This window comes from Stegodyphus dumicola, chromosome 9 (genome assembly GCF_044657685.1).
Source record: "Stegodyphus dumicola isolate Sdum_Otavi_A_Nest chromosome 9, ASM4465768v1".
NCBI lineage: Eukaryota > Metazoa > Arthropoda > Arachnida > Araneae > Eresidae > Stegodyphus > Stegodyphus dumicola.
The window spans coordinates 143,797,875-143,811,565 of record NC_140776.1 but is presented as its reverse complement, the minus strand read 5'-3'; the positions used below and the strand labels follow the sequence as shown (position 1 = coordinate 143,811,565).

General features: G+C 30.8%; 1 protein-coding gene across 5 annotated transcripts in view; it reads right to left on the bottom strand.

Annotated features, from left to right (window-relative positions):
* Positions 1-1,034: 1,034 nt before the first annotated feature.
* The window catches only part of LOC118199327 (axotactin-like), a 260,812-nt gene continuing 248,155 nt past the window's right edge, over positions 1,035-13,691 (bottom strand). For all 5 annotated transcript variants that reach the window (XM_085824186.1, XM_085824184.1, XM_085824183.1 and 2 more), the window contains one exon: positions 1,035-4,148. In XM_085824186.1, the coding sequence (XP_085680312.1) occupies positions 3,993-4,148 (156 nt within the window). In that variant the 3' untranslated portion in view covers positions 1,035-3,992. The remainder of the gene's footprint in view (positions 4,149-13,691) is intronic.

The following is a 13,691-nucleotide window of genomic DNA, read 5'->3' as shown; positions in this document are numbered from 1 at the left end:
ACTCTTTTAAAACATGCGGCATTTTCTACTTGATGCTTTAGATCTTGTAAAATGTTCAGAACTTATAAATGTTCAATAGAATATAATCAAAAGTACTTCATCAAAAAGGTCATCCATATTAAAATATACCAGTATGGATGTAACAGAAGTGCGAACTATATAAAAGAAATTGTTATGAACAGTACTTGGATGTGTAACTAATTATCTGGTAAAACCATTATTGCAAAGAAACAGCAACTGTAGCTTGTGTAACCTTAAAGATATTAAAAGGACCAATGATTGATACAGAAATTACGATTGGGAAGGCAGAGAATTAAAGACAACTAATTCTCTAAATGATATGCAGGAGTGAAAACAAGCCACTGTGGTTACAATATCAGAACTGAACTTGAAATTTCTATCATCAACATATGCAGAAGCTCCCATAAAATTCTGTAGTTAACTGGTCTTTCATATGGAATTGTTACAAAATAGACAACTAGTGATTGTGCTTGGAATTTCAGAATAATTAAATATATCTATATGGTAATCATAAACATATGGAGAAGCATGCTCTTGTGAAGTTACATATGTCAAAGTGGTATTCCACATGGGATTGTTTTCACTGTATTCTGTTGCAGATTAAGCACCATTTAGCAGACAACAAAAAATGAACATAATGAAATTTAAATGTTATTTGTAAAACTATTCTTTTGAAATTTTTGAAATGAAAATCTGATTAAATAATGAATAACAGGCAAACATAAAAGAACTCTGAAAATCTTTACAAAATTCCAATACAGTAAGCTTCAAAACATTAGCTGAATCAAGATATTAAAAATTTGTTAGTTTATTTTCTAAAATATTTCTGATTAGTGCACATATATGTAAAATTATTGTATGTATAGTTGTTTACTTTTAATGCATTAAAATGTGAATAAAATAATTATGCATCAAAATACAGGTAGTCTGATCATTAAACATTGCTACAATCCTGAGCGTGCTAAGTTATTAGATTTCTATTTAATGTTAAAGAAGTTAATGAAAAGACCAACTACAAATAGAAAACTGATTTATTAAAATCTTAATGATGGCAAAATACATTCACTGACTAGTGATCAAAAATGATAATTTTTACAACCCTTCATTTTACATAAGCTAAACAATATGGTAGATTACAGTGACCTCTTAACAAGATGAAATCCTTTCAGATTTTTATATTTTAAATTATTGCACTCAAGTTTCTAATAAATGACTACCTTAGGCTTGGTCAGGCATAAGGTACATCAACAAAGCAGAGACTTCCAGTTCTCCCATCAACTCTGTACTTGTTCCTCCGCTGAAATAGTATACACAACACTCTGTATTTTATGATTTTCCCTTTTACTAGATACTTTTTACCAGACACTATTTCAATTAGTACAGCATATGTTCAAATTTTAATATGCTATTAAAAATGGAAGCTATAAATTTTTTTATCATATATTGTTGCACAGGCTGTAATTCATTAAATAAAATATATTATGAAATGAACAAAACATATCAAATTTTCCTGTAATATTTAAGGTATTAATATTTGCTTTTTAAATGGCATATTTATGTGAAATGACACTGCATGATCCCCTGAGAAAAATCTCAATGTTAAAAAAAAAATTCTGATGATGAAATAAATTTTTGATTAATTAACATTAGACCAGATTATGAATTCTTTAGTCAATTATTTCACTTACAATCATTAACATATTAAATGCCAAGCCTGGTTTACTTAGCCGGTCCCTAACAATTATTGTGGAGTTTAATGCTGTAATCTAAATACAATTTTTTTAAAAAAATTAAAATGAATTTATTTTAGCATTTCTAGCAGATGTATTCCTGAATGTGTTTTCAAATTAATATACCACATCATCATAATTTGATTTTAAAAAAATTTAATCTCTGGTATTTTTATAGAAAGATTTTTCATGCAGTTCAGGCAAAAATTTTTTGATATGTTCAATATTATACACATCCTTGCATACAAAAAGAACACTATCAACTAAGTACACATAATTTATCATTATTTTGTAATATGCATGGCATCAAGGCTGGTGCTTAGCTTTCTGCCTCCAGGTGCAATCTCTGTGGCTCCTAAATTCTACAACCTTGTACTTTCCTGAATTAAAACAATTTTGCTCCCTTTGCAAAAATCTCTTTTTACTGGCCCTGCATGGCATTTAATATAACCATATTCACTAAAAAAATAAGATTTCAACCTTTTTGTTCTAAAATTTGGTAGTGTCTGCGAAGGTATTTTAAAAAATGAAATTGCAGAATGACAGGAAGAAGTTTAATTATCACTATATCCAGAATAATTATCCTGTTAATTACTGTATAATTGCTGCTAATCAAAACAATTATATTTAAATTAGTTTAGACCAATATCTACTATACTGGTTATTTGTATACCTGAAAATAAATAGGTAATAATCTATTGTTAATTTTTCTCAATTTTCTTTCTGTGCTATAATATAATATTGTATTTAATTAATGAACTGCCTTGCATTCAAACAGAATCACGCTGTCATCATATGTTCACCTACATATTTATTTCTGAAACTTATCCTAAAATAAAAGGAAGTTCTTATTTTTTGAATAAATATGGTAATACAAATGTCGGTTTTATTATATGAAAATCAAACATACATGTATATTTACAAATATCAGACAACATATATTATAATATCAGAACTGCAGCTAAAAAGTTTTAAATCATTAAACTAAGGAATGTGTGAATATCACAAAATACGTTGAGGTAAAGGGGACATGTTTTTATTCATTTTGTGTTTACTTTAAAGTAAATAGAGTAGATTTAGATATATTTAACAAAGTGCAAAAATATGCTCAATGTATATCTTAACTACTTTAAGAAAAAACAATGTACAATTATTTGTTTATTACTCTTGAATTGCAAAGTAAAAAAGAAAGTCATGAGCTATTTTTTCTACTGTTATTACTGTATCTCTTAATGAGGGTGTGAATTAATAACATATAAAATTGGGGGGGGGTCAGTTGCATAACATAAGTCTACATACAACAGTCTCTTTAAAAAAATCTTGTAAAACACAAGTGAAAAGATTCATAATAAAAAAGGAATTCAAGTAATATAGCTACTAACATAACACTTTGCCTGCAAATTACAATACAGTTAAAATAATTATAAAATGCCAGTCAAGTAACACACTCAGTAGTTTAGCTCATATTTGCATACAGTAGTTACAAAATTTATGAAATGTTACATAATAACTTGTTGAACAACCATTAAACAAGTAAATGAATTTACATTTTTGTGATCATGTTTATACAATTTGAGCGATTTTAATACTAACAAGTTAATTTAGTTTATCACTGGCAAATGTAATAAGTGTAATTTAAGATTAGATTAGTGTCATTTTTAAAAGCAAACACCTGTGAGTGCAATATTGATACAATTTTCTTTCAGTAAAATTCCTTTGCATCCCTTCCTTCCGATCATATTAAAAAAATTTTAAATATGTACATATATTTAAAGGTAATTTGTACATAAAATGAACTAAAACATGTGTAAACAGAACATCTTTAAATAATATAAGTATACATAAAATTTTCGTTTGAGATAAATATTAAGCACAAAAGATTTTTTAAGTATAATAAAAATGCTTTCAGTTCTTTCCACAATTAAGGTCAAACTATCTAATGCCCCAACCTAAGTACAATGAACACTATATGCTCTAAGTTATATAAACTCATTACACAATTCATTTCTATAGGAACTTGATTTTTCCAGTTCATAACTAATAAAAAACATCTTACACATATCCTCATTGATTTAAAGAGGACATTAACGAATTTATTCTAAGGAGCAAAAATTCGCTTATCTCTAAAATTAAACATGAAGCTTTTATGATTATTTCAACATTTGATTATCACCCATAACAATAGTCTTATGTTCATAGAAAGCTTCACAGGCGATAACAACACAAATCGCCTTGATGGTTTCATGCAAATGTTTGACTTAGCCTGTTGATTGTTACCTCACTGACAGAAGCCAATGGAGCAAACTGATTCTTAAGTTCTGGAAGGGGACGATCTTCATCATCGTCTTCTCGATATCCATTCTGTTCAGATTCATCCGGATTCATGTCATCCATTGCCTAGGAGGAAAAAAAAGATACTTTCACGAAATGAAGAAAATTATATAGTAAAATTAGTATATTTTTGTATAAAGAATTTGAAAAATATTAAATGCAAATATTTTCCCTTTTACATATATTAATATTTTCCCTCAACCCTTTTACATATGACACATAAAAGTCTGTTTAATCAACAGAAATAATTAATGTATAACTGGTTAAATACCTTTTCCTTTAAAAATTTAGTTTTAAACTTTTGCAGTGTTTAAACTTTTTAATCTGTCAACAGTATCATAATGAACTGCCAATGGGCCTCAAAATGAATGTTCAGTGAACTTCCAATTAATTCTTACTGCAATGTTCTATTTGATAACCCTTAATCTTTATCACTGTAATTTCAGAGACAACAAAACCTTTTATAGTATCAGGATGCTTATTCTATGCTCCAAGAGTCGGCAGCATTTTTGTGCACCACTGTATTCAAACCTTTCTTCTGAACACAACAAAAATGAAGATACTTTTTTTTAACTGTTTAGCCTGAAGATTTAAATTTTGAAAGATTTTGTTTTCACCATGCTTAGATTTTAAGCATAATTTTTGAAGAGAACTAAAAGGATATTGTACATTATGAACTGGCATATGCTAAAAATGGATGTATAATTCAAAAAGTTAAATCCCCCTTATACACCATAATATTACAGAATACACTACTATTCTACATCTGAATTATTATTCTGGATATATTGCTACCTTCCATTTCATATTACTGCATTGCAACATAAGTCTAAAATGACCAAGATAAAACAATCACCAGTAAAATGTTTGGGATCTTTAAATGAATGCAGATACAAATGCCTAGCAATGTCAAAAATAGTTACTTAAATTAAGAAAATAATGCAAGATTTCAAAGGAAGGCTGAGAAGTATCTATCCTGAATAAATTTTCTCACCTCAAGGTTAATGTATATCTTTTAATATTTTATTTATTACCAATACTTATTTAATAGACTATTATTAAGCTTTATATTAGTTAAATATTTTTAATTCTTACTGCTCATTTTGGACCCTGGCATCAATCATAGATAAGCTTAATAATAATGAAAACAGGTTAATGTATTTTTATCTCCATTTGGCCACAGACCTCGAGTAGATATAGTTCAGCTTTACCTAACTTCATCCCAATTTGTCAGATACCTATTGAGGAAAGAGTCTAATGGTCTTGCACTCCTCCTTCCACAACACCCAACCACAACTTTGGGGCCAATTGTATTCCAGTGCTATAGTGCTATAAACATGCTAGTAACTTGTCTTATTTTGAATTTACTTTTACTGTCAGAACAACACATTTATTAGAATTCAAATACACGATAACTAGCCATTACATTCGTTATCCCCTTGTGCAATCAGCCTTTGCATTGGTTGGTTAAAACATGACAAACCTACAGCTGCACATGCAATTGGCAACGCTAAAGGCTGGTTCAAAGGGGGCAAGAGTTTATTTTATAAACAGTAAAAATTTCAAAATTTTATGACAAATAATATTTTATGTAGCAACTATTAAATAATAAATATGAAATAGTCCCAAAATTGAATGATTTAAAAATAATCACCAAAAATCAGTCGTGTTAAAAGATTCATAATAAAAACCATTTATGATGGTCCTAACAGTAAAATTCTGAGCTTTTTAGTTTGTTTATTATGTGAAGATATGTACGTAAAAAATTGATAAAAGAATTTCAACATTAAATAAAAAATAATCTAAATTCAGATTTGAATATGTTGCTTTAGAGTTCATATCATCATCATCCAAATAAAATACATTTCAAGCTTCATAGCTCTTAAATGTCTGCACTATGCAAAAACCTAACATACACATTATAATAATACAGATTAAACAGACACTTTTAATTAGCATGAAAAAAGGCCATCTAATTATTTTGTTAATGACACCATATATATCAATTTCAAGACTACAGCTAACTGTGTTTCTCAGGAACTATAACTTCATAAACCATTAAACTACACAGATAGTAAACAAATAGTATGACATATATACTTCTGATAGGTAAAATTTCTGAGCACAATAACTTGCAACACAAGAAGAAATGTATGAAAATAACAATATACATCAACTCTATATTTTTGCAATTCAAATAGTGTCAAAATTTATGCACATAATTAATAAACAAACTGATGCCAGAGTCTATGTGCATATAAACCACTTTTGTGTAAACTTTAAAATAAACCATACTTAAAAAAAAAAATAACCATACTTTAGTGAATGAAAATAATTAAAAACCTTTATTTTTCCCTTTAGCTATTGATGAAAATTATATTAGATAAATTCTTAATTTTTTAAAATTCCAGCAATCCGAATATTTAGAAATTTGTCAGCAAGAGAGGATGGAAATCTGCAGATTCAGAAAATTTTCATATAGTGATTATTTTCGGTGTATACAAAATGAATCAGTTAAGAAAATGATTGATTACAGATTTCACCTACAGTGCTTGAATATATGGTTGTGAAGTAAACCGAAGTTTTAAACAAGTTTAGAACTAATGCACTCAATATATCAATGAAAGAAATTTACACATTTGATTTACAACCATTGTTCTGACAATAAAAATTAATTTTTAGAAAGGTAGAGGCAGTATTAATTTATTTAATGATACTTTAAGTTAATTAATAGTAGGTGTGAAAATAATCATGAGTTAGAAAGTAAACTGAAAGCAGTACTAAACTTAGGAAAAAAAAAGGAATATAGCATATAATTTCAGAAATACGATGATATAAATAGATTTAGTCTATTTGATTACACAAATAACATGAAGGATAACTTCCTAAAAGGGAGAGATGAATGAAATGATGCAATAAATGTTTAATTTCCTTTAAATCAAACTTATAAGAACTGATTTCATTTCAATAGATACCCATTCTGTAACTAGTCTCGATTCTAATTATTTTGAAGTCCATCAGTAGTTGAGTAGTGAAGATGCTGAATACTACTAGTTTGGTTCGGTAAATGGATTTCAGCAAATGGACCGACAGCTAGAGCATTTAATGGTTTTCTCCATGTATAACATGGGTGTGAACCAAAGAAATAAGATATGGATAAGAGCCTTAGAAAATTCTCCCATCCCATCCCACAGTCTGGGTAATCTGGTAAGTTCGAGGTGCCGGTGCAGCCAGACTGATGTCAGCACACATGGTTTGATACATTCGCCAACAAGTGGTAGCCCACCTGCAAGCCACTTCTATCTTCATTCTGCAAGCATGTTCAAGACAACCTGCATGTTCCCATATTGACCAGAACCATTTGCCGTCGATTGAAAGCTAATGGCCTGCACTCAAGGCATCCATTAAGAAGACTGCCATTGATCGAACATCATAGACGCCAACTTCTGCAATAGTGCCAGCCTCAAGCAATGTGGGGAATGGCACAGGGTCATGTTCCTCATGTTTCTGTTCCTTCAAGGATAGTTGCTGCGTAAGAGTGTGGCGTCGATCTGGAGACAGATCAATCCGGCAACAATTGGGAAATGCCCCACCACATGACAACGTGGCATCTTAATGTGGGGCGCAACTATGTACGATTCCAGGCCACCTCTAATTTGTATTCAGGGCACTATGATGGCCCAACAATATGTGGATGATGTGCTTCAGCCAGTAACACTCCGCTACCTTCAGAGAGTGCCCAATGCTCTTTATCAGGAGGTTAATGTCCCACTACACACTCCTCCCCTCAGCCAACGAGCTCTGCAAGGTGTGCAAATGCTTCCCTGGCCATCATTCCCTCCTGATATCTCACCAATCGAACACATTTGGGATGTGATGGGATGCCATTTGCTGAACCTGCCCTTGCCGTGCTCATAAGACAAACTGTGGCAAATAGTTGACAGGAAATAGAGAACCATTCCTCAGAACACCATCTGTAGTCTCATTGACTCAGTATCTAGATGCATTGTTTCAAATATTGCCATCCAAGGTGGTTCTGCAACCTACTGAGCTACTTGATAGCTTCTCTTTGTAGTCCTTGTGTGCTGTCTGCACCCATTGTGTGGCAATCTCCACGTATCTATTTCTACTCCCATTATCTTCAACTTACTCAGCTATAACCTACTACAGACTTGAAACTTGATATTAGTCTTGAAACATAAAAGACGCAGTTTTTCAGAGCTCCCATTAGTGTACAACCATGATCATTCAGCATCGAATGTTACATTAATCAAAAGCCCTTGACGAGATACACATTTTGATATGAGTAGGATTTTATAAGTTATACCATTCTCAAAATATGAATATTACATGATTATAAAAAATTCTCTTTCATATTATAGAAGTATTATATTAAAATTCAAAATATTTCATAATATTTATAATTATTAATATATACATATATATATATATATATTAATTGTTTCAAAAGAAAAATTGAATTTAAATACAAATTTAATTAACAAATTTAACTTACTATTTACTTGCTTTTAAGTATTTTTTAAGTACTTTTTATGTAGTTAAGTATATTTGTTTTTTATAAATTATGAATTAGTTCTTTTTAGTTTCTTATTGGTTTATACAATTTATGTCTAGTTCTTTTTTAGTTTCTTTTTGATTGATATGCATATTCGTGTCGGGGAGGTTTCTGTAGACAAGGGTTTCTAAAATGCATTGGTTTCTAAATTAATTTTTCTGGAAAATTTTATTTTTAAAAAAATTTAATACTAGGCTTTACATTGCTTATTTAGCAAAATACTTCATTATTGGTATTTTCCTTTTAAACCTTTAATTTTTAATTGCTAATTTCTCAAGGTACCACTTTATTGGTATTTCTTTTTGGACATTCTTCACTATGTATTTACTTTTGGTTTTGACTTTTACCCTTGCCTGCATGAATGACGAAACACGAATTGAATGATTGAAGAATTAGGTGTGGAGGCAACTTCCCCTTGATAAATCTGTCTCCTGCCTGCTCAACAGTCATTCACTTATGCATTTTTTTAAAAAAAATTTAAATTAATTTTAATTTGATAAATTGGTGAATTAATTTTCATGGTTTGGTTTTGCACTTGATTTACTTATGCTATCTGAATTTAAATGATATTGTAGATTAGTTCGTAAATTAAATCTTTTATATGTTTGCACAAATTTTTTTAATTATTTTAACTTTAAATTTGCTTTTTTACGTATATACATGTTTTTTAAATATATATATATTAATATATTCATAATAAGTTATTAAATAAATAGTATTTCTTGGTTACCATTATTTTTCGAAAAGCCATTCTATCAATATTAACTTGTTTACAGTACATAAACACCTATTTGGAATTTTCAAATCAATTTTTGCTAATGATATTTATACTAAAATCTAACAATTTTATATATTTAAATAGCTTGAATTTTTTTTCTCTTGAACCATATAGGTTTTATATTGAATTATATAAATCTGTGTTAGCTATTTATAAATACAGTCGGGACTTCGGCGATTTCGGATTATCGATTTTTCCGAATTATAGATCATCAGTTTAAATCTCGTAAGATGGCATGCAGAAATTCTAAAATTAAAAATATGAAACCGTAATTTATGAAATAAAGAACAATTATGATCTAAAGGGTATCAAAATTTACAAAAAAAAAAAAGCTTAATATTTACTTGTTTACTTTATTAAACATTTCTTTCAATGTAAGTTGTTCAAGTTGCTTCGTTTTATGTGATAATACTTTCTCTTTAATTCTATAAACAGACATAATTTCTTGTTCAGTTACAAAGTTCCGCTGTTCAAGTCCCGTAATTGCTGTGCCGAGAATACCGACTAACTTGTCAATCCAAATTTTTTCGTTTTCACTAACCTCTCTGTCACATTCTTCATGTCTTTATCCATTTTTGCAGCAATTCCACTTTTTGTTTGACGGACATCGAAACATACTTTTGTTTTGTACGATCCTTTGGGAGCTCCAGAATCGGAAATTCTATTTGACATAATCGAAAGATCAAGTTTACTTTTATAGTATTGTACTTACAGTCTGCAAAAAATAATAAGCCGGATCCATTTCGAAAATTAAGGAACAACGCAATCATCAACATTAACTGAAATAGATAATTAGATAATTTTAGCTTATACCGCCCGTTATATATAAAACGCGCACGCGAAAACGTATTCTGCGCTTGCGCACACGCATATGCGCAGACGTAAGAGGTCTTACGCGCACGCGTAAACGCCTATGCGCATGTGTCAACACGGCACACATGTGCAGAAAGTTTATAGCTTTGAGGTCCGGATTATAGATCATTCTGGATTATGGGTGTCCAAATTAATGACTTTTGACTGTATATTTGAAATTCATATTTATTTTGAATTTAATAGAACAACATTGTTGATCATATTTATTTATTAAGCTTAGCTTAATAGCACAAGAAATAGTGCATGTAATAATTTAGTTAATATGAAATAAATACTGTGTAAAAGTTTACAATCGAATGCCCCTTGTTTTTTGCCTATTCTTTTTTGATGCTAAGATCGGCTCCAGGAAGGCACAATTTCAAGATGGCCGCTACACAAAACCAAAATTAGAAGTCATAGAATTTCACAAACTCGGTATCCATGTACACATCGATCTATTTTCACTTAAAAAAAAATCAGAGAATTGCACAAACAAGGCAATGCACACTGCCTTAACTTTATCCATGTACACATTGATCTATTTTCACTTAATAAAAATCAAGAAGCTGAAACAAAGTTAAAAACTATAATAGTAACCAGAAATGGGGTGGCAGCGCAAGACAATATGCCTTTCATTATGGCTCCTCTACTATACACGCATTAAATGACATATTACAATGCATTCAAAGAAACAAAAAAATAACCAACATACAACCTTCACTTCAATAGACCTACAAAGCGCTTCGATATGTTATGGTGGCCTTCTATTAAGCAGGCTCTATGCAGTGCTAATTTCCCGGTCAACATATTTAACATCTTTTTGAGCTACCTACATAACCGTCATCTATTAATATCTAATAACAATGGTATCACAACCAGCCAACAAATTCATAGCTGTCTGCCGGGTTCCTGCGCAGGACCCCTATTATGGAATATTACATTTAATTCCGTAGGGATTCACACACAACAGTCATATAGTATGCTGATGACGCAGCGCTCCTAGTGCGAGGGTGTACCCACAATGAACTTAAAAGTTTGTGCACTATTTGCCGAATTATGCGACTAGCTCAAACTAATAATTTCAATTGGAAAACCAGTGGTACTAATAATTCCAAAACCAGGTACCAAACCTAAAAGAAAACCATGTATTAAGCCAGAAGGGAAGAATACTGAACTGGTCAATAACCTTAAATGTCTACGAATAATATGGGACCCAGGTCTTACTTGGATTCCTCACCTATAAGCTCAGCATGCAAAAACATCTATAACAACACGAATGGCCAAACAATTCAAGGACAGAAGTGAAGGCAGAATCCCCAAATCAAAATATTATATCTTACAGTAGCAGACAAAGTGGCACTTTATGCAGCAGCAATTTGAGCCAGTCCCATGGGAGGAAGAAAAATAAGACTCTTAGCAGCTCTTCATCATCCACTTGCCCTCAATCTGTGTAAGGCTTACAGAACTACAGCTACAAACTCAGCACATATATTAGCAGGTCTATTGCCTTTGCATATTAGCTCAAATGGAAACAGCATATGACAGTCTTATATGTCTTTGCAAAGATGCAACCTTCTGTGACACAAACCTTCAACCCAGTCGAATTTGAACATCTGGACAATATTTTTCACACTCACCCGGTACGTAAAGGCCTATAGATTCATACATATAAAAGAATGAACCAACCACACACAGCAATACAAACCACCAGCACCAAAATTTTCACAGATGGCTCAAAACATGACAATAGTGTGGGCAGTGCATTCATCCATTAAGAAGCAAACAACGTCATTCATGTTTGGAAAGGACATTTACAACCATATAATAGTGTATTTCAAGCCGAGGTCCTGGCTATTACTGCAGCAATTCAGCACATCATTAATTGTCTATAACGTACTGCAACTCTTTTTACAGACAGCATATCAACGCTATATGCAACAGAAAATCCAAATCATACTTCAATGCTTATAATAAATCTACAAGAAACTCTACACTGCTATTCACAATCTCAAATTAATATGATATGGGTTTATAGCACATGTTGGCAATATTGGTAATGAGGCAGCAGATCTACTTACCAAAGCTGTTGCTAACAATCATAATGCACAAGAAATTACAATTTCTGCTTCTCCTTCATATTTAAAAGCAGCTCTAAAAACAAAGGCTCTGCAACGAGAATAGAGCCAAGGTGAGACAGGCAGGTATACACATGATTTTTTTACCAAAAGTTACAACAGAACGACTTATAGTTACAGCACCACTCACCAACTTTATCACAAGGCTTGTTTCCATCATACTTCTATAAACATTGAATTTCAATAACAGATTTATGCATCTGAGGACAAAATGGTATGCCTGACCATTACTTATTTGCATGTCCTATTACAGCAAACCTTCATATGCCATTGCAATCTAATAATAGGGAAGCTTACCGCCATTTCTTAATAAAGAATAAAGCTGCTGTAAATAAAATCTGTAAAATAATTGACACAGTAGCAGCGCTTGGATAACATCTCTGCCAACCACAATAATGACAATTGTAATAAAATGCATCAATCATTAGTAATACAATTGTAATAAAACCATCATGTTATTTGCATTTATTATAATTATACTCTGTGCTTACATATTTTGCTGCAAGCCTTATCTGACTATTTATCTATGTGCTATGTATATTTAAATTACTTATTTTACACATAATTAGTTATTTTTATCCTATTATATTATTGTATCTGTTCTTTCTATTTTTATTATACATCATTTATGTATGTTAATGTATGTTACTATTTATGTTATGTGTTTCAACTTCTTTAAATATGTATTTATTTATATGTTTGATTGCATGTCACTTATTTATATGTTATCGTCACATGTTATGTATTTATGTATGTATATGTCCACCATCATCTGAATGCATGTAAAAAAATAGCGATATATAAATATATCAAAAGCTCTCTCTATATATAAATATGTCAAAAGTGCCCTTGTATGGCAATGTATGCATTTTCTTTTAAAACTAACAACCTCCCGATTTGGCCCCGGGATTACACATATCATTTTGAAATAAAGATCAGTTATTTTTTGTTGCTGTCTCTCTCTGTTGTCGAGTTTCATCACTTTCTGGCCACTCCTTCTTGGTGTTGCATTTTCAATGTTGGGTAGTGTATGTTGGGCATTGCTTAAAATTTTTTAAAGCAAAATCACATTTTGGTAGTGAAAAAGCCTTTAATTAAACTGGCAAAAAAAAGGGAGGGGGTAATTTTATACTTTGATAATATTTTATTAATCAATGACCTCTTTATCAACATGTACTAAATGCATAATATTGGGGCCTGCTGCCATAATAATTAAACTCAGTTATACATGCAATCATCAGATGTGATCTTTTGGTCAGCCACCTTTA